Source organism: Micromys minutus, assembly GCF_963924665.1.
Source record: "Micromys minutus genome assembly, chromosome: 3".
NCBI lineage: Eukaryota > Metazoa > Chordata > Mammalia > Rodentia > Muridae > Micromys > Micromys minutus.
In genome coordinates this window covers 67,246,160-67,273,649 of record NC_137972.1, presented here as the reverse complement: position 1 = coordinate 67,273,649, position 27,490 = coordinate 67,246,160, and the positions used below count along the sequence as shown (strand labels likewise).

The 27,490-nt window shown below is 46.1% G+C and overlaps 1 protein-coding gene across 3 annotated transcripts in view; it reads right to left on the bottom strand.

Moving 5' to 3' along the window:
- Positions 1–16,636, bottom strand: part of TARS3 (threonyl-tRNA synthetase 3) — a 46,609-nt gene extending 29,973 nt beyond the window's left edge. For all 3 annotated transcript variants that reach the window (XM_080913846.1, XM_080913847.1, XM_080913848.1), the window contains exons 1-7: positions 16,341–16,636; positions 15,295–15,363; positions 13,288–13,478; positions 8,036–8,159; positions 4,874–4,995; positions 2,706–2,823; positions 27–91 (exon numbers count right to left, since the gene is read on the bottom strand). In XM_080913846.1, coding sequence (XP_080769972.1) covers positions 27–91; positions 2,706–2,823; positions 4,874–4,995; positions 8,036–8,159; positions 13,288–13,478; positions 15,295–15,363; positions 16,341–16,610 — 959 coding nt within the window. In that variant the 5' untranslated portion in view covers positions 16,611–16,636. The remainder of the gene's footprint in view (positions 1–26; positions 92–2,705; positions 2,824–4,873; positions 4,996–8,035; positions 8,160–13,287; positions 13,479–15,294; positions 15,364–16,340) is intronic.
- Between the last annotated feature and the right edge of the window lie 10,854 nt (positions 16,637–27,490).

Here is a 27,490-nt window from a genome sequence, read left to right as displayed (position 1 = left end):
CCCTGCTTTGAAGCCGACAGACTAACCTGTAAACGGTGGTCGTTGGAGTGTCAACTTTCTCCCTCAGAATCCGGCACTTGAACTCATTGTACTACAAAGAGAATGTTTACATATGTGACAAACATGTTTTAATGGGAAAGCCCCACTTTTTAAGAAGCTCTGGTATACTGTCTACTCTATTCTTGGTGTTGGGACACTATGGCTATGTTGTGCTCGCAGCCAAGAGCCACATCGTGCAGTATGAGTCCCCAGAGTCACATGGTTAGTGACAGATCACATATGACCATGCTGTGAATAAAGACACAGGGCCACCGAGATGGAATGCATAGATTTTTAAATTGGTTATGTGTTCAAAACTAATTCCATCTTTGCTTTACTCTTAAAATGTAGCAGCCATGTGATTCAGAGTTATACCCTTGGCTCAGATTTCACTGGGATCTACAAGATCCCATTCTAACCACAGGAAATAAAACACAGCTCTTGGGGAACATCGTCATTATTTTTATAAAAACAAATCTTACATGACATCATTACATTGGCTAAAAAGCCATGGTATCCTTACACTTAACCAATTAAGGTAATACACTCTTGTCTCTGCTTTTATTGCATTAATCACAGGATTGGGGGCTCCACATTAAATAACAACTTAAGACAGCTGTTGGGTAAGAAAAAACTTCATTTGTACAGTGCAACTGTTTCATGCCGATATGTTCAAGTCAAATCAGAAAAGTTGGTGTGCTCAGTTCTTAAGCAGTGAGAAGCAGACCAGCCCACAGAATGGAAGGAAACCTTTGTAACTGTTAGTTAGAGACTGACAATAGGAAGATGTAATCTACCCTTGTTCAAAAGCTGCTAAAGAACCTAAGCAGACAATCCTCCAATGAAGATGTACGAATCCTCAGTAAATGTCCCGAGAGACTCAGCATCACTGTGCCCTCAGAAAGATGCAAATCAAGACACAATCGTACCCTTCTCTACTCCCAGTGGAAATCTCTTAAAGAAACAAACAGAATCCAGAAAGTGAGTGTGGGTGAGAACATGGAAAACTGTACAGACTGAAAATGGAGGGGTTACTATGGAAAATGCCACAGAGTTCCTGAACGCTTAAAAACAGTGCTCTCCATATTCCAGAAATTCCATTCGTGGTCTATGTACACACACACACACACACACACACACACACACACACACACACACACACACCACAGCAGGAATTATTAGGTAGCATTTTTCTAAAAAGGCAATTCTGACAGGTTCTGCAGCACCAATGCCCTGTGAGAGCATTTCATGAGTGGGAGATGCCAGCCCTAAAGGTAAATAATGTGTGACACACTGACCAGGGGTTCCTGTCCTGTTCACACAACAGTAAGCAGAGGGCTGACAGCCAGGGTGGGGGTGAGAGAATGGAGAGTTGGTCCTTAGTGGTAGGGGTGTCACTCTGGAAGATGTGAATAGATGGTGGGGGTATCTTCATCACCCTCACAACAGCTCTCCAGACTGTGCATGTGACCCCTGACAACCTCACAACAGCTCTCCAGACTGTGCATGTGACCCCTGACAACCTCACAACAGCTCTCCAGACTGTGCATGTGACCCCTGACAACCTCACAACAGCTCTCCAGACTGTGTTTGTGACCCCTGACAACCTCACAACAGCTCTCCAGACTGTGCATGTGACCCCTGACAACCTCACAACAGCTCTCCAGACTGTGCATGTGACCCCTGACAACCTCACAACAGCTCTCCAGACTGTGTTTGTGACCTCTGACAATCTCATAACAGCTCTCCAGACTGTGCATGTGACCCCTGACAACCTCACAACAGCTCTCCAGACTGTGCATGTGACCCCTGACAACCTCACAACAGCTCTCCAGACTGTGTTTGTGACCTCTGACAATCTCATAACAGCTCTCCAGACTGTGCATGTGACCCCTGACAACCTCACAACAGCTCTCCAGACTGTGTTTGTGACCTCTGACAATCTCATAACAGCTCTCCAGACTGTGCATGTGACCCCTGACAACCTCACAACAGCTCTCCAGACTGTGCATGTGACCCCTGACAACCTCACAACAGCTCTCCAGACTGTGTTTGTGACCTCTGACAATCTCATAACAGCTCTTTAGACTGTGCATGTGACCCCTGACAACCTCACAACAGCTCTCCAGACTGTGTTTGTGACCTCTGACAATCTCATAACAGCTCTCCAGACTGTGAATGTGACCCCTGACAACCTCACAACAGCTCTCCAGACTGTGCATGTGACCCCTGACAACCTCACAACAGCTCTCCAGACTGTGTTTGTGACCTCTGACAATCTCATAACAGCTCTCCAGACTGTGCATGTGACCCCTGACAACCTCACAACAGCTCTCCAGACTGTGCATGTGACCCCTGACAACCTCACAACAGCTCTCCAGACTGTGCATGTGACCCCTGACAACCTCACAACAGCTCTCCAGACTGTGTTTGTGACCTCTGACAATCTCATAACAGCTCTCCAGACTGTGCTTGTGACCCCTGGCCCCCTCACAACAGCTCTTTAGACTGTGCATGTGACCCCTGACAACCTCACAACAGCTCTCTAGAGTGTGCAACTGGCTGCTGGACCATAGTCAATAATTTTCAGAGAGTGAAGAAAACTACACTATATTAACTTTTAATAATCCCAGTGGAAAAATTTTATGTTAAATTTCTTCAGTTACTTTAAACATTTCCAGGAGAGTGTCCTTGCTGGCTTCCAGTCTTTCAAACGGCTGCTTTTCTTTGATGATAGTTTTACATATGTTCTCCAGGGCAGACAACTCGGTGCTGGACACCACTCTAAAGAAACAGAGATTATATGAGCCTCAGGGCACTCTTCCAGATGCCCATCCACCCCTTCCTCCTCGCTCCTGTGGCCTTCATCACTATTTGACATGCTTTCCAAACTGTGTTGGTTGGTGTCTTGGGCATATATATTGCACGGTGCAGTCACACACACTCACTCTGCACAAAGGCTGAACTTCCATTTGCTCCTGGTTGGAGCTCACTCCTTTCTTTGCTGCTCCTGAAATAGCCATACACAATCCTGGAAAGGACTGGAATGTTCTCTCCTAACTCACTCCTCCATTCTGACCTCTGCTTCAATGACACTCCGCTTTATCAACCACCTGCCTCTGCAGCACCTATGTCCCCACTCATGTGTGTGTGTGTGTGTGTGTGTGTGTGTGTGTGTGTGTGTGTGTGTCCCTACAGGTAGCATAGCCAGAAGGTTGGATGATCCTCAAAAAAGTGAGAATGAAAACTTGGTTTATCCCAACTTAGGCTGGATCTAACTTTGGTAGTCTAGTACCAGGCAGTTAACTGGCCAGCATATTTAAACACAGTACAATTTGGGGTCAAGCTTTCTGGTGTAATACAATTTCTAGTGTATAAAGAGGCGTGATTACACTGATACTCAAGTCAAAGTATATGTCATTTCTTCCAAGAAGATGGGTTTAGAGATAGGCTACTTGTGTTAGCTTAGGATCTGGTGTGGTCTCAGTTATACAGACAGCACAGAGGTCATAGTCATCTCTGGTCTTGGTTGTGGGCACTTGACATGGCCTGGCCCCACAGAAAATGTAGGCCACTAGGCTGTTAATCACTTCCAATCCTCAGCCCTTTAGATAAAAATACAGGTTATGTGTCCTTTTCTTTGAGAGGCCAATCCTACATGCATAACATTTCTGATTTCCCTGGTGATCTGTGGGCACAGAAACCTTCTGCTCACAACACTCTGGGTTCTTTTCCTTTTGTCACTATCACCATCTGATGGCAGCTAGCTATGCCATGTTGTCTGTCTCACCCCAGCTAACTATCAGCTCCATGAGGACAGACTGGCTATTCACAGCTGAGCCCCCAGTACATACATAAGGTAACCAATCAAAAAGCTCATGTTGCCTGCTTGGAGCTGGGAGACCAGTGACAAGAGAGGCCACTGGAAAGCCTGCGAGAAATATTGACACAAGACAGATGTCATGGCACATCTTTAATCCCAGCATGTGGAAGGCTGAGGTAGGAGAGATGCTCTTGAGCTCAAGAACAGCTTAGTCTATATAGTGAATTCTAGGCTAGGCAGGGATATATAATGAGACCATGTCTCAAAAACAAATAAACAAACCAAAAAAATTAAAATAAAAACAAACAAAACCCCCAGCTACACAATGCAGATGCCCTGTCAGGGAGGCCATTACACAGCATGGGGGTGATGGGCAAAGGCAAAAATGATCTATAGTCGCCCAAGCAACAGACTCTGTGAGTCTGACTTATACCATAAATGAAAGAAGACAAACGTTTAGGAGATAAAATTGGGAAACTAGACAGGGCTGCTCCGGGGGTGGTGAGGAGTCTGGGGAACTTAGGGCTGGACGGGCGGCTAGATGAGGGTGACAAGGAGAATAGAAGAATTGGAAGGACCCAAAGTTTTCGTTCGGCCACTGGCAGTATCCCTAGGAACTGTGAGGTTCCAGAGCTGGGGTGGGTGAGGTTGGGCCAGAGGGCCATGGCTCCACACACAGACCTACTGAGTGTGACACCACTGTGAACCTCCACCCAGAACTCAGTGTGTGAGACATGACTGTGCCCCGATCACCGTGAGCAGAGACAGACAAGTGCTCTCCAGGATGGATTGTAGAATTCTGGCTCGAATTAGGCGCCAAGCTCTAGCAAATTCTATATTAGGTGAACAGCACACAATATCCTTCAAGACAGAACGACTGAATGTTTCTCTTCAATCTAAGCTCACTTGAAAAACAGTTTTCACAAACAGCAAACCACTTCACAATACACTGAGCTAACATGTAACCTTTATAAAACAATGGCAGACACACAGACAATCATTCGGCCTTACCTGTCTTCAATGAACATATCATAATAAAACCCGTTTTCAATGGGTGGGCCATAGCACAGGTGGCCTCCATAGTAAAGTTCCATGGCCTCTCCCAGGATGTGAGCGCTCGAGTGCCAGAACACCTGCAAGATGTGGGCATGAAAGCTGTTAGCTACCAAAACTGTCACGGGCCAGCAGTAAAACAGTGTGGGTGATTTATTGAGGGGTACACACCAGAAATAGAGCATCCTCAATGCCTGCTTGGAAGGGAAAGTCCCCTGCATCCTGCCTGCACTCCCTGCAAACTTAGGTTTAGCTCAGAATAACTCTGCTAAGCGCCGCTGCTACAGTGTAGCTGCTCCCTAACTTCCCTTCAGTGCCTTTGACTGTGCAGAACCAGCCCATCCACTCAGAACACTGAGCTGTGTGGCTACAGGGAAACGTGGGTGGGGAAGCACCAGTGCCCTGTGTTTCTCCAAGACAGCCTCTCTGAACTCGGTACAGACAGGGAAGTGGCTACTTGGAGATATTACCAAAATCAATGAGATTTTACATCTGTATAGCTGTCTAATGCTGGCTGGTCTTATGTCAACTTGACACACAAACTTGAGTTATATGGAAGAAGGGAACCTAGGTCCAACTATAAAGCATTTTCTTAATTAGTGATTGATGGAGGAGGCCCAGCCTATTGTGGGTGGTGCAGTTCCTGGGTTCTATAAGAAAGCAGGTTGGGCAAGCTATGAAGAGCAAGCCAGCAAGTACCACCCTTCCATGGCCTCTGCATCAGCTCCTGCCTCCAGGTTCCTGCCCTGCTTGAGTTCCTGTGCTGCTGATGAACAGTATTATGGGTGAGTAAGTCAAATAAACCCTTTCCTTCCCTCTTGCTTTTGGTCATGGTGTTTCATCACAGCAATAGTAACCCTAAAACAAATCTTTATGTGCTAGAGGGCATATGACTGTGGAAGTTTGAAAGAGTTTGAGAGAAGGCTCAAGAAGGAAAAGGCGATGGTTGCAGGCTGCCAGAGAGCCCTGGGGAGGATATATGGGCAAATTTGCCATAGTCCAAGGGCAGGTTATCAGTCCTACAGATTCAGAAACCTGGTTTGGTTTCAAATACCCAAGGAATCAGTATTATTTCAGGGGTAACTAAAACAAACAAAATTAGCTTAGTTTATAAGGAATTAGTTTTAATTTACCTATGAGTTAAAATTAACCAAGTCTCTCTCTCTATCTCTCTCTCTCTCTCTCTCTCTCTCTCTCTCACACACACACACAGAGTACAGATATAAAAGTGAATGATAATTGAGTCCTAGGTCTTTCATTAAGGGGAGACCGTGCAATTAACAGTAACGTTTGTTAAATCAGAGCAGAAAGAGTTAGATGTAGATGCAGAGAAGCCACATATAACCCTGCTCTGTTGCTCAGAAAACAGACCAATCAGGCCATCTCTCCCCACAGCGGGACTCAGGGTGCTGCTGAAACACCTGGCTGACCACCTGCCTTCTTTGGAACTTTGTCCTTATCTAGATATGTGTCAAACCAAACAATTCGTTAGATACAGAAATCTAATAAGTAGTAAAAGAAACAGAGACTATGCCCTAGTGGCAGCCTACTGAGGGGAGTGGCACACAATCCTGTGTCTGCCTAGACACACCTCAGTTCTTGATGTTTTACACTGTGCATGGTGGCCGTGAGGTGACCATGGCTCAGTGATGAATAGAAAAGCCTGCACTTACAGGGGAGGAAGGTCTGTGTGGCCAGATGTGGAAAGAGGGGTAGGAAAGAACCAGCGTCAGGCAGACCATGGCAAGAGCTTGAGCTTTCTGAGTTTAAAGCAGACACTGCGAAGTCATACTTTAAAACAGCTGGGTGAGAATGGATTTCAAAGAAAAACATTGCATAGGCAGTTCGGCTGGTGACGGCACAATAGGTCAAGTGTAGATTTGTAGCTGGTGGTCACAGAGACGGAGAGAAATGTGCCGGTTCTACATATATTAGGAAAATGCAGACTAGCGGGCTTGCCGGGAACACTGAGATGGAACTGAGGAGGGAAGTAGGCATGCATACCTGCCAAGGTCTGGATGGAACGGGTTGGGTAGATGGCAGGGTACACGGAGATGGGAAAACAGCAAAGGAGCCAACTTGGTGGTCAGAGTCAAGAATTTTTAGCACAATGCCTGCGTAGAGACCTTGCTGAGGTCTAACACACATGGCACTGAAGTGCAACTGCCTGGAGACTACAGGGAGTGGACAGGTTACAGACTTGCATTTTCAGAATCACAGTTGAACACGGTTTTATCAATATTACATTGCTTAACAGTCTGACGGTTACACTTGGTGTAGCGGTTTGGTGAGAACTGTCCCTCCTACAGCCAAGTATCCGAACACTTGCTCCCCAGCTGACAGTGCTGTTTGGGGGGGGGTGGAAACTTTAGGGGATGCAGCCTTGATGGAAGAAGTGTATCACTGGGGCAGGCTTTGAGAGTTTATAGCCTCTCTCTATTTCTAGTTTGCTCCCTCTGCTTACTGCATATGGGTGGAAGTATGATCAGCCAGCTTCCTGTGCCAGCCACCTGCTGCCAAGCCCCACAGTCATGGACTGACCCTCTGCACCCTGAGCAAAAATAAGCTCTTTCTTCCATAAACTGCTTTTTGTTGTGGTATTTTAACTCAGTAACAAACAAAAAGCTAACAACCTTGGCGAACAATGTAGCCTCCGCAGACTACAACTGGGTTTTCACAGAGACAATGAGCCAGTGGTAAGAAGGCTCCAAGCTATGCTGATGAGCACATAGGAGACATACACAAAGACATGGCACTTATCATAAGAATACCGCATCTACTAGTGTTTAAAGGATTTTCCCAAGTTCTCCTACAGATATTGAATTACAGCTATATAACTTTAAGAGTTGACCAGGAATCGATTTTGAATAGACACTGAATTAATAGCTAAAACATTTAACTTAAGGAGAAAATTTTATTTTAAGAAATAGTAAACATGGTCTATTTATTTGAGTGTACATTCTACAAATATTTGTTCCCTATCATTAAATGCCATCCATGTTGGAATTTTAGATGTTGAAAGGCCAAGAGTTTCAGCACCCTTGATTCCAAGTATGGTGCTTCTCATAATTCCTGTATCATTAAGAGCTAGCTCTGGCAGCTTGGTTTATAAATACGTACAGCCTGGGCTTCCTCGTTGTCAAACATCAGCAGCTCGACAGTGGAGTCCCCTTCTAGTGGGCGGTCAAGGTCCCATAATACACCATTCACTTTGGCAATTACTGTGTTTTCAGCCAGTTCTTTACTAGTAGGAGGGAAAAAAAAAACCCAGAGGTTAACATTTATAATATTATACTTCATTATAAGAAAAGCTTAAAATAATTTCAGGGTTTAAAAGAAGTTAGATAGAAAGTACAGATATTTTTATTTTATAATAGAAATATTTTTTAACAATTATTTTATGTGTAAAAGTCATACACACTTGCTATTTTTAAAACCTGAAAAATAAAGAAAGCATAGAGAATAAAATTAAAATCTCATATAACTCTTACCCCTTGGTTCTAGAAATGACTGTTTATAACATTTTGGTACAGGACTCTGGCCTGTCTTACACTGGCGTCTCATCCATGTTATAAAGAACATCTATATGACCGAAATTTCATAGCCTGCTTTTTTATTGCTAAGCTATCAGCCAGGGCCCCAGGCAGGCTAGAAGTGTTCCATTGACTGAGAAAGCCCTGGCTTCTGCACACTTTGGTCTCCTTTGCTTTTGTTCTCCCAGAGGATATGTGCAGCCATCAAAACCTGTGCCTCCATGTGCCCCTTCAAATCCATGGAAATAAATAAAATAAAATTTAGAAAGTCCACAGGATGAGGGCAAGTGCCTTCACAAGATTCTCATCCACTCACACTCACCCGAAATGACTCTTCAAATCTTTGTCAGTGTGATCTCGAACACTGTCACATTTTTTTTGGTGATTAGTTTTACTTTTAATGAATTATCTGCTTCCTTTACCTATTAGCTATAGAGACCTTCCCTCCCTCCCTCCCTCTCTTTCTTCTTATTTCAAAGGTGACACTGATAGTTTGAAAAGTATTGAGAAATAAAGTTATAAGAAGAAAGCGATAAAAGCATGGCATATAAGGGGGGATACCCTTATATCTTTCAAAAATGACTGTTAACATTTTGACCTATGTCGTCCATAATCTTTTAAATATACCAATATAAAAATTTTAAGAATGCCTGTATATATTACTTTGTAACCTACTTCTTAAAGGCAAAAATAAATTACAGCAGAGTTTCTATCTGTACACAGACTTCCAACATATACTATTTAATCATTATGAGAGAACCAAATGCTGAGCATTTTGGTTATACTTTTGTGGGATTTGGTTTGTTGTTGCTGTATGAACACATACTTCCATAGCCAATTCTTTTCTCTGGAAAGGAAATGAAAGTAAAATCAGATGTCCAGACAATGCACTGTTGATTTCTGTTGGAATAAAATGGCACGTTCTCCTAACAGCAGACACACCAGACTCCCCTGCCATGGCTCTCAAGCTAGGTGCTGAGAGTTGTATTGGCCCTCATCAGTTATAAGAAATGGGGCAATACCCCTCTAAAAAGAAGAAACTCATATTAGTAGAGGATCATGTTACAACCTCTAAAGCTGTGGTTCTTAACCTGTGGGTCTCGACCCCTGGGGGGGGTCAAATGACACTTTTACAGGGGTAACCCAAGGGAAAACACAGATATTTAAATTACAATTTGTAACAGTAGCAGAATTACAGTTATGACACTTATACAAGGGTAGCCTAAGGTCACTGGAAAATGCAAATATGTACATTACAATTCATAACACTGGCAAAATGAAGTAGCAATAAAAATAACTTCATGGTTGGGGGTCACCACAACATGAGGAGCTGTATTAGAGTATTGCAGCATTAGGAAGGTTGAGAACCACTGGTCTAAAGGGAGGATGGGCCTTCATGTCCAGTGAAGGTGGCCCTGGAAGACTGATATATTTCCAGTGTTCCCTGGTAAAAAGCTCCCAAACAACTGCAAACAACCATCACGAAATCCTACTGGATGAACTTGCCTGGTGTGCTGTTGTTGGTGTAAATGTCTAAAGCCTAAAGGACCTGTTTCTGTCACCAGGGTCTTGGGAATCATTCTATACGTGACCTGATAACTCAGCATGGTAGAAACATGAGAAGTCTTCAGTAAAATTCAGGGGATATTTCTGAAGCCATGGCTAGCCTCTCCAGCTACTCTGCAACATGTGGTCATCTAGGATGCTTACCGCCTATTGAACTCAAAGCAACACAGGTAAATGAACCTTCTTAAAGATTTAAATATCTTCTGACATGTGCTGGTACCTTCTCTGGCTGGATAAAAGCCTACTCCATGCAGACAAAACAAACATTCTCTAAGTGGGCGTGGTGGTACACACCTTTAATTCCAGCACTTGGAAGGAAGAGGCAGGTGCATCTCGTGAGTTAGAGGCCAGTCTGATCTACAAAGTGAAATTCCAGGACAGCCAGGACTCTGCAGAGAAACCTTGTCTTGAAAAACCAAAACTAAAATAGTAGTAGTAGTAGTAGTAGTAGTAGTAGTAGTAGTAGTAGTAGTAGTAATATTCTCTAGAATAAAATTTCTGAGTTTCCACAACCTCAAAAACACAAAACTCTTCTTCTGTTTTTTGGTTTCTCTGTGTAGCCAGGCTTGCCTCAAACTCAGAGATTGTGTATTCCAAGTGCTAGGATTAAAGGTGTGAGCCACCTTTCCCCATCATATCTTAACTTCTTAAATATAAAGTCTCATTTCCAAATCTATCAGAGCTATGACCTTCAGGACAGGCCATAAGGCTGTGAGAGAGAATGTTGAAAACATGAGTTCAAAAATATATATAATTTCTCAACTATGCAAAATATAAGGATATAATATCAATTGTATAAGACAGGCAGATACAAAGACAGGCAGATTCCTTTGTTCAAGGTCATCCTGGGACAGGTTTGGTTTGGCAGATTCCTTTGTTCAAGGTCATCCTGGGACAGGTTTGGTAAAAATGATCATTTTAGGGTGGGTTACTACCAGCTATTGTATTGTTTGAACTTGTGCTTGCTGTTGTTAAAAGTCACGGGGCACCAATATTGTTAAAAGATGATGTCCCGGGTTTCAGCACCAATGTTGGAAAAAGGATGAAGAGAGTGGGGGGGGGTATGGCCCATGGAGGTGTGGCGAGGCCTTGGGGCAAGGGAGATGCCTCTGGGGGGGTCCCATGTTGGAAATCCCTTCCCCCTGAGGGACCAGGTACACAACGGTATAGTACAGAATAGAGTTTATTCAGGTCATGAGAGATTAAGAGGGTAGTAGAGGCAGACAGAGAGAGAGAGAGAGAGAGAGAGAGAGAGAGAGAGAGAGAGAGAGAGAGAGAGAGAGGAGGGGGGGAAAGAGGAGTAGAGGCCGGCCATGAGCACATGGTGAGAGAGTGGGGAAGGGAAGGGGAAAAGGAGGGGTAAAGGGGGAGAGCAAGAGAGAGAACAAGAGAGCAAGAGAGAGAGGAGGGGGCAAGCAGCCCCTTTTATAGTATCAGGGGTGGAGCATACCTAGCTATTGCCAGGTAACTGAGGGGGTAGGGTTTATAGAATATCAACACTTGCTGTCTGTAAGAATTAAAGGGCTGGGGTCATGGGATGCTGATTCATGGGATAATCAAAAGGGAACCTGACTGAATTGATATTTAAATAAAAATCTGGACTTTTGATCTGCAAGAGATGAGCTATCCAGGGAATTTTTAGATTAGCAAGAGAAAACTGTCTCACAGCAGAGACACAGCAATCGCTTAAGCTGTCTTCAGCAGAACATAGGCCGTTGGCTTGGATCCACAACTTGAATTTGAATTGTTTGGCTGCTCCCAGACAGCCCCCTCTCAGAACCCCTCTCCAAGCTGAGGCTGATCAGTAGCTATAACCTGACTTTATGCATGTTTATTCATTCTTTTTCTTTTGGCACTCTTAGTATAATATATACTCAATCCGCATACCATTTTCCTTTTACTCTATTCTACCACTGGATTCCTTCTTAAAACTGTTCTTTTGTGTTTTGTCACATTGCTGATATATAGCCAAGGGATCTCACCCCTAGGAAAAAGCTATGTAAAGCTTGCTCTCTGGGGTCCATTTAGCCATGGCTTATTTGGAACAGTGTAGCCCCCTTGTAAAATGTGAGTCTTCTGGGTTCTAGACTGTGACACAGGGATTCCAGTAAATCCTTGCTACACCCCATATTCTCCACATAATTAGATGAGGGTGAGAGTTTGCTGGTCCTAGGCAAGCGTCTAGTCACTGTGTAAGCATTTATGGGAAGTGGGTCGTTTCCTTCAGCTTCCCAACAGAATCTAACCACAGTTCTCAGAGGGTAATATGCTGTGATCTGAGTGAGGGTTATAAATTAGCAAATGAAAACCTGCTAACCAGAAAAAGCGTCAACCCACACTAAGTTACCACCACCAAGGACAGCTCCTTACAATGGAGAAAGATCAGTGAGTGACCCGGTGATCCAGAAGTCTATGTGTGATTCTTGGGTTTAAAAGTCCCAGTTTTCGCACTGTTTGACACTGAGCATCTTACCTTCCTATGAGCTGTGCCCACGTCTCCCTCCTGGGACGTGTACTATTTGTTAATACACATATGTGTCATGGGTCCCTTTCTTTGTTCTAGACACAAGAATCTGGAAATCTGGCCAGGTGTCCTCCCAGACTCCAATACCCACCAATAACAACAGTGTGGGGCTGATCTTCACTGTCAGCCTGACACACCCAGGAAGAGGGGACCTCATTTATGGTACTGCCTCTGTCAGATTGGCTGGTGGGCATGTCTGTGAAGGATTTTCTTACTGATGTAGGAGGACCCAGCCTGTTGTGGGCGGTGCCATTCCTGCGCTAGTGAGCCTAAGCTATATAAAAAGGTGGCCAGCAAGCCAAGGTAGGCATGGGCTGTATAACAGTGGTGGCCAGTAAGACAGGGATAAACAGCATTCCTCCGCGGCCTCTGCTTCCGGTTGGTTCTCCAGTTCCTGCCTTGGGTTCCTGCCTTGGCTTCCTTTCACAATTATTAGAACTTTAAAGTTTGGGCTTTTTAACTAGGAAGAGATCCTAATCCTGTATTTAGTCACAGGTCTTCTTAGGACTCGGGGAAATAGTCATTATATTTAATTTAGTTAGCTGAGTAAGTGAAAAAAAAGGGTTTAGTGGTATCTAATAAAATCTCTTGACAGGCTCTGGCACAATTACTTAACACTGAAATATATGTGCTCCAAACAAATGCACAAGGAGTAGATGAACTCTCTGTGTGTGTGTGTGTGTGTGTGTGTGTGTGTGTGTGTAAAGGCACATGCATCTGGTACAGGGTGAAGGGGTGGGGTGTCTTACCTAATCCCAGCGGCCACTTGATAAGGTGTGGTTTTCCACCCTTCTCCATGCACCGTCTTCCCGCCAGCCACCCTCACTGAAATCACACTGTTTGTGTTCTTCTTTTCCTGAGTAGCAGGTGACAGCTGATGATCTGCCTTCAACGTTTCAAAAAGCTGCAGTCTCTCCTTTATAAAATTCGGATGCTTCCCCTGAAAGTCATTATTTGCTTAGTATAGGGTTAAGGACTCAGCCCACTGCTCAGCAGGTCCTACTTCACCTCTCCGCATGCTCACCCTCTCTCTATGTCCCCTCCGGCAGACCCTCCCCTCTTACCTAACATCTTTGAATACTGTACAATATATTTATGCAACGTTATACATTGTTAGACAATGTTAGACAACCCTTGCTATCCCAATAATTGAATCCTAGAGCCCCATAGATGCTCACGTCCTTAATAAAGCCACACAGTATTAGCACATCTTCTGACATCCTCCCATAAGCTAAGTCCTCTGTAGATGACTAAAAAGCAAAATTCGATGCTCAGAAAATGGCTGTTATATTGTACTCTTTGGGAAAATAATGACCAGAAAAGTCAATCAGAACAGAGCCTTTTTCCCCCCAAGAATTTTCAGATTTTAAAAATCCACAAAGGAGGGACATGTATGTGCACATCGGGGGCTGGCTGTGCCATATCTAAGTCCACCTCTAGTTGTTTGTCCTCAGTCTGTCTGACCGCCATAGCCAGACTTGGTACCTTTGAGGCTAGGTGCTGTGGATTGTCCTGCAGCATTTTGATGTTAATTCCACTTCCCCAAGAAGGGCTGCCTAGTCATGTACTCAGGTGACCACATCAGAACCTTCTTCCCGTTTTAATTTGTAAAATAAAGGCAAGAGCCCGTGATTGGGCAGGGGAAGGGAAGGTAGAGAGAGAGGGTGAGGGGAGAAGGAGGAGAGGGAGATAAAGGATCAAGATGGAGCTCGGGAAGGATGAGCTGGATCCAGGTGGACTTAATTGGCGTTAGGTAGCTATGAACATTTTACGGATTTTATAGGTCTTGTATCTCATTTGGAAGGGCAGTCTGTATCTTTGTCTGTTGGATGTAATCTTATTGCACAGAGGGTTTGTGGATTGAGAACTGAACATATACACCTGTATGAAAGTCTATTGGGTCATAGATTCATGTTTGTGTCGGCGATAGAGGAAGATGTCAAGGCGGTAATTCCACCCAGGACAGGGGCAGAAGCACCAGGGCAGGCAGAGTGAACCACCTGAGAAGGGAACCGTGCAGAGAATACAGCTTGAGGACCAAATGACAGAGTCTGTGTACAAAGCTCCATACTAGAAGTCACGCCCAAGAAGTGAGACTACAGGGCTGACAAAGAGATAAGAGATAATTTTAAATATTTACTGCAACAGCTAGGTACTCCTCCTTCATGCCTAACAAATGCTGAGTCTCTATAAATCTTTGCTGGTTGGTTTAATACTTTCTTTAAAGAAGGAGGAGGAGGAAGAGGTAGAGGAAAAGGAGAAAGAGGAGGAGGGGAAGAGGGAGACGGAGAGGGACAGGAAGAAGAAGAAGCAGTAGCAGCGGGAAATATGAGATCAGAGAGCTATCATTTCACCTTCAAAAAGGCTGGAGAAGGTGGGCAGCAGCGGCACACTTTCTAATCCCAGCCCTGGGGAGGCTAAGGCAGGAGGGTCTCTGTGATTTTGAGGCCAGCCTGGTTTACAGTCAAAGCCTTGCTACATAAATACTGTAAGAGTGGGAGGGGGAATGTCCACAGGTATAGTATTCAATATAGTATTCAGTACAGCATTAGGTAAGAGAAAGCCTGTTTTAAGAAACAAAACAAAAACAAGAAAGAAAGAGATAAAGAAAGAGAAGAGTGAGGAGCACTTTATCCACTGGCTACCTTGACTCAAGTCAAGAGGTGACGATGTGGTCCAAACTTATGTCCTTATCCCAAGTCCTGCTGACCCATGTGTAATAGTGAGCGTTTCATATTTCTACAGCAGCGACTTACCTCCCTGCCGGGCTCTCTCTCCTTCACCCTCTTCTTCTTCGTGTCCTTCTCTTGGTTCTGAGTAGGAGGCTGAAAGACCAAGGAGGGGCACAAGCAGTACATGAGAAACCCAGGGAAGAAGGGAACCCGGGAGCTCGTGGCAAGGCCCACGGTTTGAGAGTTACTGCTGAGCTGCAGGAACCAAGCAAGATCTACTTATAACCCTCAAGGATCTGGTTTCAGAGCTCAGCCCTGCCTGTCCAGGCACATTAAAACTGAAGGTGTAGCTCAGTAATAAGAGCGCTTGCCCAGGTCCCATATCCTGCAATACACACGGTCTCTGTGTCTCTCTTTCTCTCCTCCCTACACTTTAAACAATGTCACTGGACATTATTTGAAAGCGTGCCTGCCACCAGACTTTCATTGCACTACTATTTCATCAGATGTTGCCACAGCACCAACTTTGCTGGAAGGGGAAAAAATAAATAAATAATAAAAATCTCGGTATTAGAAAGCCTTCAGAACTTAGAAAAATTATATTTTTATTTAATAATCTTCTAAAGAAGAAAATACTGTAATCAAATAATTCTGCTAAATACACAGAACACATAGGCCTCAAAGTAAACCAAGACAGAAAAAAAAGTAACCCGTCTTCAGATAGCACAGAACCAGCCAGCAGAGAGAACAGAAACTGTTAATCGTCTTCTCCAAGGACACTGTGACTCTTAAATTCTTTAGTGGCCCTTTTAAAAGTTGTATTTGAGGCAGCATCTTGTCACATAGCCCCGGCCAGCCTGGCCTCAAACTCTAAGACATCCTCCTGCCTCAGCCTCCAGAGTTCTGGATTAGAGGCGTGTACCTCAGTAATTTCGGCTACTGGAGGGAGAAGTGTGGCTTGCAGTCTATCTAATGAAGAGCTGACAAATGATTCTAGCTGGAAGTTGGTGGAAACCTAGCGATTTCCCCGGGCCGTGGAGAGTGGGCAGTGCGCCGGCGGGGACACACCCTGCAGCCCTGCCCACACCCGGGTGCAGAGCTGGAACCGGCCGTCTGGGCCGCCCGGTTACCTCCTGCGTCGCCGCTCGCTGGGCCCCGGGGCGGCGCTGCTCCGCTAGGCGCAGCCGCAGGCCACACAGGTGCTGGTGCAGCTCGCGGTTCTCCGCCTGGAGCTGTGCCACCTCGCGCGTCAGGCGCGGACCCTCGGCTTGACCCGGCTCGGGCCCGCGCAGCTGCTCGTCCCTCAGGCGCTGCACCTCTGCGCACAGCCAGCGGATGTCCTCCTCCTGCCGCTGCAGGCGCGAGGCCACGGCCTGAGCCGCCAGGGCCTGGGCCGCCATGGCAGCCTCCCTGTGCCACCTGAGCCGCCGGCCCAGCCAGAGTGACAAGGAGACGGGGCGGGGCTGGGGCTGGTTACCCATGCACGGGGCGGAGCGATACACGGGCAAGGGGCGGGGCCATATCGGGGCAACTGCCGGGCGAGGGGAAGGGCAACGAAGGGGGCGGGGTTATAGGATAATGAGGAGTGATGGGAGGGGCAAGGCTGGAGCGTGGCATCACTGCTGGGGGACGATGGGATGGGTGGCTGAGCTATATAATACTTCATAAAGCAAGGAAAATGGGCAGGGGAATGTGGCAGGGAGTATGAATAGGAACATGGCCAACGTTGGGTGCACTGTACCTAGGCAGTAGGAGTGGAAACAATGAATGGGCGTCTTCAGTGTTTGGAGGCGTGTCTGGGTGCTACTGAAAGTGTGCTTAGTCTGTTGTAACTAAGTTGGAGTTACAGTTGGAGTTGGAGATACTGAAGCCCAGAGAAGTACGTCTCTTGACCAGATTGTCCAAACCGTTAGCAGAGCCTGATGAATTTCTCTTATTTCCCTCTTGAATTCTTGCAGTCACCACACTGCAAACCGGGTCAAGCAGCCACTGAAAATATCCTTCGTTCCACTTGGCAAGGACACACGAAAAAGCACTACGAAAACGTCAGTCTGGCCAGCACAGAACTGCTCACTATTTGGGTCTACAGCAAATACTGTTTGTAACTGCCCTGACATGAAAGAAGATTATTTTAAGTAGAAACGTTTGCGCTATCGGACTTTGGAAACAGTGGTCGTCAAAGAAGTAAGGGCTAGTCCCGGATCAGGAAAAAGCTGAAGCCCTGCTGCCCCCTACGGGAGGAACTGCCCTAGGACAAGAGTTCACAGAGCCCTCAAGACTTAACTAAACCACCTTGTTGGACAGACTGGAACTGAGCCAATGATGGAGCCACACCATCACCGGCACCGTTTAATTAATGTATACTTCTAGCCCTCTAAGCTTCATATTAGAATCCCAAAGATGGGCTTCGGGTGGGTCGCTGAACCCCTGTGGTTACAGTGGGAAGATGAACAGCTACCTTTCTCTGCTTTCCACTGTTAACTGTAATTTCAATTGTCATACCGCAGAGGGGTAGCTGAGCCTATCTTATTGTGTCTCCCAGAAGTCAAACTTTGACTCTAAAGACCCCAGTAATAATTTCACACATGACTTTGTATCTCTATAACTATGGCTTTTGCTGTTCTTAAGGTCCTAGAATGTGCCAAGACATGCACGAAGCTATTTGTAAATAGTCACCCCTTAAATTTTCATCCCAAGAGATGATACCATTATATGCAGAAATGAAGACACAGAGAGGAGCATTTAGTCAAACATGTTTCATGATGTGAAGTGGGTAATGAATGCCACCAGAGCTCCAAAAATGGGATTTATCTTGGGGTGGGGCTGGTTCAGGGTGAGGAATTACTCTGAGAAATGGAGTCTAGGGGGGTGTCAGCAAGGTGGACAGACAGTTGGATAAATGCTACTCTGAAGAACCGAATGGAAGGAACTAAGAAGTTCAGTAAGAATCACAAATTACTCCCAGCAAGAGATGCCATTTCTTCCGTGTGGGAATGGAAAACTGCCTAATAAACATCTGTGGGAAGAAGAGGTTTGGCTGCTGGTGGTGGTGCACATCTGGACAGCACTCCCAGAGGTGGAAGGAGGGATCATGGTGGGTGGGGTAGCCATCAGCTCAAAGCCAGAATGGGCTACATAGCAAGATCCTGTCAAGATAAAAATAAAAGTATAAAGAACGCAGAAGGGAATGAGAAAAGGAAAGGGAGAACCAGAGAGAGTAGAATGATTCGGTATTCTAACACTACACTGGTGGACGGAGACAGGAGTTTCCTCTTGCTGGCCAGCCAGCTTGTTCAGGTTTTAGTGAAAGACTTTGTTTCAAAAACAAGATAGTGGGCCCCTGGGGAATAACACCCAAGGCTGTCCAGTGCTCACATACATGCACACATAGGCAGATACATCAGATACGTCTACACACTCATGGACAGGCACAACACACACACACACACACACACACACACACACACACACACCATAGGGCCGTAAAAGGGAAGAGAGGTACAGAATTTTAAGTGAGGATAATAAAACACTATAAATGTTAGGAGCGCATGAATCTGAGAACATATAAAAACTAACATCTACACTGATTAAAATAAAAATAAAAGTTACCAATTAGAAACCCTAGAAAAGGGCCAGCAAGATAAACCAACAATAATATCAAATAAAACTACATGTAGTTGTCCCCCAATATTCATGGGTAATTGGTTTATGGGGAAGAGTTCTTCCCTAAAGATACCCCATAGATGCTTTAATCTTTTATGTAACAGGCCAAATCCTTGCAGTTAACTTAGCCGCACCATCCTGTATTCCTTACACCATCTCTATCGATGTAGAGCACCTAATAGGGTGTAGATGCTGTGTCTGTTGTGAAGGAAGGCATGGGAAGAGAAGACTCCTCCCAGATGCTCTCGGTCTGTGGTCCGTTGAACCTACAGAAGAAGAATGCATAGAAATGGAGGGCCTATTGTATACATGTCTCTTTCAGCCCAGCAGTGACTGCTGGGAATTGATTCTGAAGATACATTTCTAAAAACACAAAGCTGCATTTGTACATTTTAACTCAAGTGGTGTGTGTGTGTGTGTGTGTGTGTGTAAAATTGCATAGGATGCTGGTTTCATCAGTTTAATACACTGACTCGATGGAATACCATGTAGCTGTTTAAAGGCCATTAGGAAAATCTCTGTAAATTGATATGGAGTCATTTCAAGGAGGTATTGTGATGTGAAAAAGAGCTAAGTTCAAAGGAGCTTATGTGACATGTTGTATGAGAAAGAGGAGAAAACAAAGCATGTCCACATCTGCTTATCAGCACAGAGAGAAGCTGAGGCATAGGCCAGCAAACAATGAAACAAGCTATCTACAAAGGGCCAGAAGAGAAACCGGTAGGAGGGACCCAAAGAATCACCCTGCTCTGGCTGCATCTTTTTGATGCATTGACCTTTGAAGACCTATAAATAAATACCTTATGTATTTACAACTGATAAAGCATTGGACACATTTGAGAGAAAATTGGAGCAAATGCACATCCCAAGGAGCATCAGCCAAACAAGACAGTAGAGAGGGACAAAGAGGTGGGAACACCGAAGACATATTGGTGCCATTTCAGGACAAATGAGCTCAATGGAAGGAGACTGGATGTACTGACTCTGGACCCGGCATTCTCGCTGTAGAAGGGAGATATTACAGAGGGAGACCAGTGATGGAGTAGATTCAAAGAGGCAGTTATGCAGTGGACACAAAGTGACAGTTACGACATCTGTCTTGGAGAACTTGCCCCCTCCACAGTAGAAGGAGAGGAGCTCCTGGGATAAAGGGCTATATCAAGGTCCCCGCATGCATGTAGGCTCATGGAGGAGCCTGTCTTCCTGTGGAGCCTGTCTTCCTGTGGAGACTAAGGGAGGGCTCCTCGCTAACACAACAATATATCACAGGGAGGCAAGAACCGGCTCAAAGAACTTTGACTAACCGAGCTGGGGCCATTTGAACATGAAACTAATCAAGTACCATAATGAATTAAAGCCACTGAAAATATAAATATTCACATATTTATACAAATAACCCCTTGAAACCAAAAGAGCAACAGAGTTTAGCTCATAAACCAATTTCAAGGGCTAAATGGGAAATCAGCAAGCAAAACGCTTAATCTCCTATAATAAAAACATAGGCAAGTAGTTTTGGTTTAAAAAATATTAATATCATAAAAGAGCAAGCCCATAGAAGTGTTCCAAATTAAAGAGAGCGGTTGTCATGACAATCAAATGCAGTATCTAACCTTAAACTGAATCCTGGATGGAGGTAAAGACTGTGAAGAATGCCATTCCTTGCCAGGTGGTCCTTGGCTGGATTTTTAAAAAGTAAGCTGAGCGTGCCAGGAGCAGCAAGCCAATAAGCAATATTACTACATGGCTTCTGCTTTGGTCTCTGCATCAGGACCTGTCTCGAGTTCCTGCCCTGACATCACAGCTAAAACTCTTTCCTCCTAAGGTGCTCTTGGTCAGAGCACTGGGTCACAGCAATAGAAAGCAAAGGAAGACAGCTAGATGAGACAGGAGCTGTGAAAACAGGCTGAGGAGTTCTAGCCAGTCATTGTGTAACGCCCAAATGCTTCAAGAAAGAATGTTTTAGGAGAGTAACCGGATGGCACAGGGAAGGGAAGGCGGTGGCATCGAGTGAAGGCTTCTCATCTTAGGGTCGCTATGGCTGTGATGAACCACTGAGATCAAAACAAGTTGGGGAGGAAAGGGCTTATTTGGAGTATACTTCTGTGTGTCTCCGTTCACCACTGAGGGGAAGGGAAGAAACTCAAACAAGGTCAAAAAACCTGGAGTCAGGAGCTGATGCAGAGGCCTCGGAGGGCCTGCTCAGCTTGCTGCTTTCTTACAGAACCCAGGATAACAAACCCGGGATGGTGGCAATACCCACCAGGGATGGACCTTCTCCCATTTCTCACTAATTATGAAAATGCCCTACAGGCCTGCCTACAGCCCTGTCTTATGGAGGTGTTTTCTCGGTTTTGAGGCACCCTCCTTTCAAACGACTTTAGTTTGTGGCAAGCTGACGTAAAACTATCCAGCTCACCCTTAAAAAACCACCCAGCGTACTGTATGACTCCAGTGAACAAAAGACTCGGGAGCTTCCCTTCACACGTGAAGCTCGTTAATTCCTTTGGCACTATTGTGATAAAATAAGCAGGCCACAGAGAGAGCACCTTAAGGCAGAAGGGTTCATTTTGACTCACAGTTTAAAGGTGAGGGAGATCCTGGTAGCCGGAGCTGAAGGCGCGCGCTGGTCAGTGATGGATGTGTGTTCAGCTCACTTTTTGGATCTCAGGACAGAAAATGGTGTCACCCACAGGGGACAGGTTTCCCAACATCAATGAACTTAATGAAAGCAATTTCCCCATAGGCATGCCAGCGAGCCCAAGTGCCCAATGCCCTATGACCCGCACCCTAAATCTCCTTGTGCTAATTTATCAAGCTCTCAGATTCTCAAACTCTACGCTTTCCAACTGCTCAGGAAAATATTGTCTATTTTCTCTCAATGACTGACTTCTTTTCAACTTCATTAAAGTTGTGTGAGTGTGTGTGTGTGCGCGCGTGCGTGTGTGCGTGCGTGTGTGTGTGTGTGTGTGTGTGTGTGTGTGTGTGTGTATACATTGCATATGGGCATCAGAGGACAAGTTCCCTCCTTCTACCATCTAAACACGTGTCATCAGACTTGGCAGCAAACACCCTTACGCACTGAGCCACCTCTCCAGCCCAGTGTTTAATTTATTTTCACCCTGCAGGCTCGGCTCCCCACTCTCTTTGCAGTAGGTGTGCCCACAGTCTTTACCAGTATCTTTCGAGTTTCGTGGTATCACGATTCCTCGAATTTGCTTTCTTGATTTTTTTTTAACCTGACCCTGCCTGCACCTCCTCCTTGCAGTTGGGAGGGCGGCTAGCCTATTCTCTATTATGTACCTAACACAAACAAAGTGGGTCGCTGAGCAAAGCCTTTGAGTGAAAATTGGCCTGCAACAAAAGATGTGTGCCAGGGCGTGGGGGTAGGGTGTGAACAGAGAGCCGAGGTGTCCGGGACAGTGAAGCAGCTCTTTCTGACGGTACAATGGTGGACAGTGGTTCTTGCTCATTCTTTCAAACACACGGACGGCACAATACAGGGTGAAGCAGACTGTGCCAGGGCCCTGGAGAGTGATCTCACTGGAACAATGCATTATCTGCTGGGAGATGTTACCAACATGCGAGATGGCTGTGGGCAGGGATGCAGACAGCGAGAGAGGCCACATGCAGAGAGGGATGCGGAGAGTCTGTACTTTTTTTGCTTTACTTTGCTGGGAGTCCGAGACAGCTATAAATCATCTCCACAAAAACAAAACCAAATCCAAAACCCAGCAAACCTAGTGGAGCAATGGCCACAAGCCACCACAAGGTGGCAACATTTCTCCCAGAAGTTTCAATGAGGACCTCCAGTAAGGAAAAATTGCTGGTGCTAAGAACACAGCTGGGATTCTGGCTTCCTCACCGTGGTTCTGAAGCTCACACAGGCTTTTACCAAATTGTCCCAGCCCAGCCCCTCCTAATACTTTCAATAGGTCTTTATTAAGTGTAGTTTTTAATATTACTCAGATAAGGCAAAGCCAACAAACAGTATTGGGGTGCCCTCCAGAGAAAGTGCAACCCAGCTAGGGGTCAGGAAGCGAGAGGATGAAGACACAGTTAGAACCTTTATTGTGGTTTCTATGGCAACGTTAGAGGCAAGGTGTACCGTTTAAGATTGACAGGTCTGAGTAATTTTAGGGCATCTGGGATATAGGTAGAGCGGCCGTTCCTCACGTCTGGCACTGATCCTAAGGTGATAAGGGCAGGTAAACAATGACCCCCAAGTCTAAGAGTTTGGTAAAGGGTTGATTGGAGCCAGGCTCTGGATTGTGGCTTGTGTATAAAACAACAAACTCTCTTGGAAATCCTTTTGCTATCGCCAGAGCTTGACTAATCTCGGAAAGGCAGCCTCTCCAGGATCACCAAGGCAAAATATCTCAGCATGAGAACCCAAGGTCACCCGAGAGGCTGCAGCCTAGCCAAGCAAACTTTTCCTTCTTCTTGTGAACCTTCAGACCACTCAAGTGAGTTCGGATTTACTGCCAAGCAAATCTTCCACACGCATGCTACAGAGAAAGATCTAACATCTTCTATGACCCAAACCAGTAAGAATATTATGGTGGCAACAGACTTTGTCCCCCAATTTTCTGACTCAGACAAAGCCTACAACGCTGAATCTTGAGATCACTCCCCATGACAGGATCATGGCCACCTGGGGGGAGGGGGCGAGAAAGCCCTGTTACTGTGACTCACTGTTTACATGCCTGCAGAGATTCCTGACAGGAGTCTCCCCCCTACTGCCCCCCCCCCCCGAAAGGGTGCTGACCTGAGGTGACCCCCAGGGACAGAGAGTTTCCAAGTGCACACAAACCTTCAGGCAGGCCAGGCACAGCTGTATCATAGCCGCACAACCTTGAGTGACACATTGTCTGTGGCAGCAGCCTCCCCCAGCCAGGGATAATCCCTTCTAATCTGGTTTCATTAAATGAACACTAGGCTTGGAGCAGGGGAGAGGGGTCCTGTATGGGACTGTGCTACTTAGTCAAGGGATGGCTTTGAAGCTTTCAGTTTTGTTTTTTTTTTAAAGGATTATGCTGTTTAAAAAAACAAAACAACAACAAAACCACCATGCAGGATTCAGTTTTCTAAACGGGAGAGAGGCTGTTGACAGTTGGCCAACTCCTCACCTGTAACTCCTTACAGCTTTACTGCAAAGAGGCGCCAGAAGGGTGGGAGGTGCACCCGCCACATGTAGATAGCAGTGTGGTTCTTGACACCGCTACCCCCCCCCCCAATATTGGGATTCAAGTTCAGCTGTGAGCATGGCAGAGTCCTTCAGTCTAGAAGAATCATTTGGAGAGTGGAGTGTGAGGGACATGATGATTTTGGGGGTAAAAGAAAGAATGTAAATGGAATGGATTTGAGTTAGGTTGCCTCCTGTCTCTTTTGAAGTTGCCTGCTGCAAAGGGGTTAGGGGTTAGAGAATGTAGCACAATCCTCTTGGGTCAAGACTGACTCGGGGCTAATCCTAGGTTTCCTTTCGCCCTGCAAACCTATAATAACTCCGACAGCAGGCAGCCTTTGCTCCCAGGTGTCTAGTTGTGTAGATCCTGACGGCAAGGCCTCAGAGAGCAGCAGCCACCCGGAGGGAGCCCTGTCTCCAGCATGTTGGAGCGAGGGGCCAACTCTTGGTTTTATTCCTGTGAACCGAGGATACAGGGGGAGAAGGAGAAGAGGAGCCAGTGGCTCGCAGAAATACTGACAAGGTACAAAGAGCAGATGCTGAAGGACTTCCACCTGGCCCGGGTGCTTCCCCACATGGTTTATGATGGCGTGTTCTCTCTAAAAGAGTACAGAGAGATCCTCTCTCGGGATCACTACCAGGAAAGAGTGGAGTGCTTTTTCCTGAAGCTCTTCTCTAAAGGTCCGGGTGCCTTCTGTGCCTTCTGTGCACATCTGGAGGAACTCAGCCCTTACCTGCTCACCTCTGTCTTCCTTTATTACCAAGGTAAGAACACGATTTGCTCTAGAGATAGTAGCTGTCGCAATGATGACCCAGAGATCTGCAGTAGCTCAGGTCACACTTTGGAATAGCAAGTTTCAACTCAGCACACAGCAGTGGTTTAGAGCTTCCTAAGAATGTCCAGGCTTCTAACATATATATATATATAATCCCACAGTGTAGGAATAAAGGCTATGATACAAAAGAAAATTGTGCATAGCCCTTGACACAGCCTGAGGGGTTTCTAAATATCTAAGCATTTCCTGTTCCAATTGTGCTTTTTGTGTGTGAGCCACAAAGTGCTAATGGGTTAAGAAAGCTGGGCTGAAATTTTGATCACAGAAGACGCAGACATTACCATGCCTTTTCAAAAACATCAGTTAGCATGCTACTTGGGAGTTCTACCCTCAGACATCTGCCCAGAAGAAATGTGACCACGCAGAGACCCACAAAGCAATATCCACGGGAGTGCTGCCCATGGCAGCCCCAAAGCAGAAAGATCCCAAATGTTCATTGAGTGATGAGTGAACACATTATGTCGTGCAGTGGAATGTTATCCTGCTGTTGAAAGGACTGGAGATTTTGTGCATTCTGCAACACAGACAGACTTTGAAACTGTTATGGAAAGGGAAGAAGCTACTCAAAAAATGCAGTTAATCGTATTCATTTAAGGTCCAGAGCAGGACTGGGGCTGTAGCTCTGTGGTGGAGCACTTGGCTCGCACGTCATAGGCCTTGGTTCAATCCCCGGAACTGAAAAAAAAATTCCAAAGAGATAAATCCATAGAGACAAGAAACAAATGACTGGTCACCAGAGCTGGAAATGAAGAAGGGAGTGAGTACCGGTGTTAATGGAGTGATGAAGAGCTCTGACGTTAGCTCTGATGGCTGCACACTGAAGAGTAAAAGGTTGTCAAAGGACACTGATTCCTTGCCCTAGGGATTTCCTCTGCCGCTCCCAGGAAATCCCACTTTCTTGAGATTTGAGTTCCCAAAATACCACAGAAGGTCCGGATGACCTCTGTGGAATGTTCCAACGCCCTAGGTGTGCCTGGGGGTGTACTGATAAAAAATGTATGATTCTTCCCCTTATGAATTTCCTCATTCCCCCTGTCCTCCCCCTCCTTTGTGATTTTTGCCTTTATAAGCCTGTTACAAGTTCAGGCCGGGGTCGAACTCCTCTACCCCTGCGTGGTGTATGAGTCTCGACCCCAGCATGCTGGCCTGAGATCTCACTCTTTCACTTTCAATAAACTTCCTCATGCGATTGCAGCAAGTCTGGTCTCGGTGCCTCGCTGGGTGCGCGCCTCTCCTGAGATTTGAGTGAGGGTCTCCCTTCGGAGGTCTTTCATTTGGGGGCTCGTCCTGGATTTGCGCGACCACCCAGGGGCCCTAGACCTACTTGGAGGTAAGGATTTTCTTTCCTTTCTTTCCTTATTGTCTTGTTGTGACTCTGTGTTTGTGGATTGTCCAGATTGTGATTCTGTGTTTGTGGATTGTCCAGATTGTGATTCTGTGTTTGTGATTTGTTCAGAGGTCTGGTGCGATCGCAGTTCGGTATTCGCAAACGCTCTAACCGAGTCTGCTCTTCCAAGGGAGGAGCTGAGTGGACGGGGATAGACGTGTCCAGGGTCCACCGTTTGCTCGCCCTGGGAGACGTCCCAGGAGGACAGGGGGAGGACCAGGGACGCCTGGTGGACCCCCACGGGAAAAGTCGGGAGATCAGTTTTTCTCCTTGACGATCTGTGTCAGAGGGCCAATTGTGGGCCATCTGGCTCTTTTCGGGATTTCAGGTCGACTCGAGGTCGGCGACTGACTTTGTCTCTCTGTTTTGTAGTATCTGTGAGTGTTTTGTGTGTGTGTGTCAGAACTAGAAATGGGCCAGACTGTGACAACCCCACTAACACTGACTTTGAACCATTGGACGGACGTTAAGACAAGGGCCCATAATCTTTCTGTTGAAGTCAGGAAAGGAACGTGGCAAACTTTCTGCTCCTCCAAATGGCCGAGTTTTGGCGTAGGATGGCCATAGGAGGGAACTTTTAATCTATCTCTTATCTCCGCTGTTAAGCGAATTGTTTTTCAGGCTTCAGGGGGACACCCCGATCAGGTTCCATACATCATCGTGTGGGAGGACCTGGTCCAAAACCTGACATCCTGGGTGAGACCCTGGACAGCGGGGGCAGAAACGGCAACGGTGGCCGTGGCCTCGAACAAGCTGGCACCTGCTCCATCGGCCCCCACGCAGATCTATCCTAAAATTGATGGTTTTCTTCTCCTCGACAACCCTCCACCCCCATACCCTCAACCGGCTTCTCATGCAAGTCCCCCACAGGCGCCGACTCCCACTGACTCCCAGACGGCCTCTGAAACAGAACCAGCGGCCGGGACCCGAAGCCCCCGGGTTCGAAGCCCAGGGGGAAATGGCGCGGGGCTTGGCTCTGCTATTGTCCTACCATTACAGGCTTATGGACCCGCCCCAGCTCCGGGAGAAGTAGTCCTGCTACAGTATTGGCCGTTTTCATCAGCCGATATGTATAACTGGAAAACTAACCACCCCTCTTTTTCAGAGGACCCCTCGGGCCTGACGGGACTCCTTGAGTCCCTGATGTTTTCTCATCAGCCCACTTGGGACAACTGCCAGCAGCTTTTGCAGGTCCTCTTTACTACGGAAGAG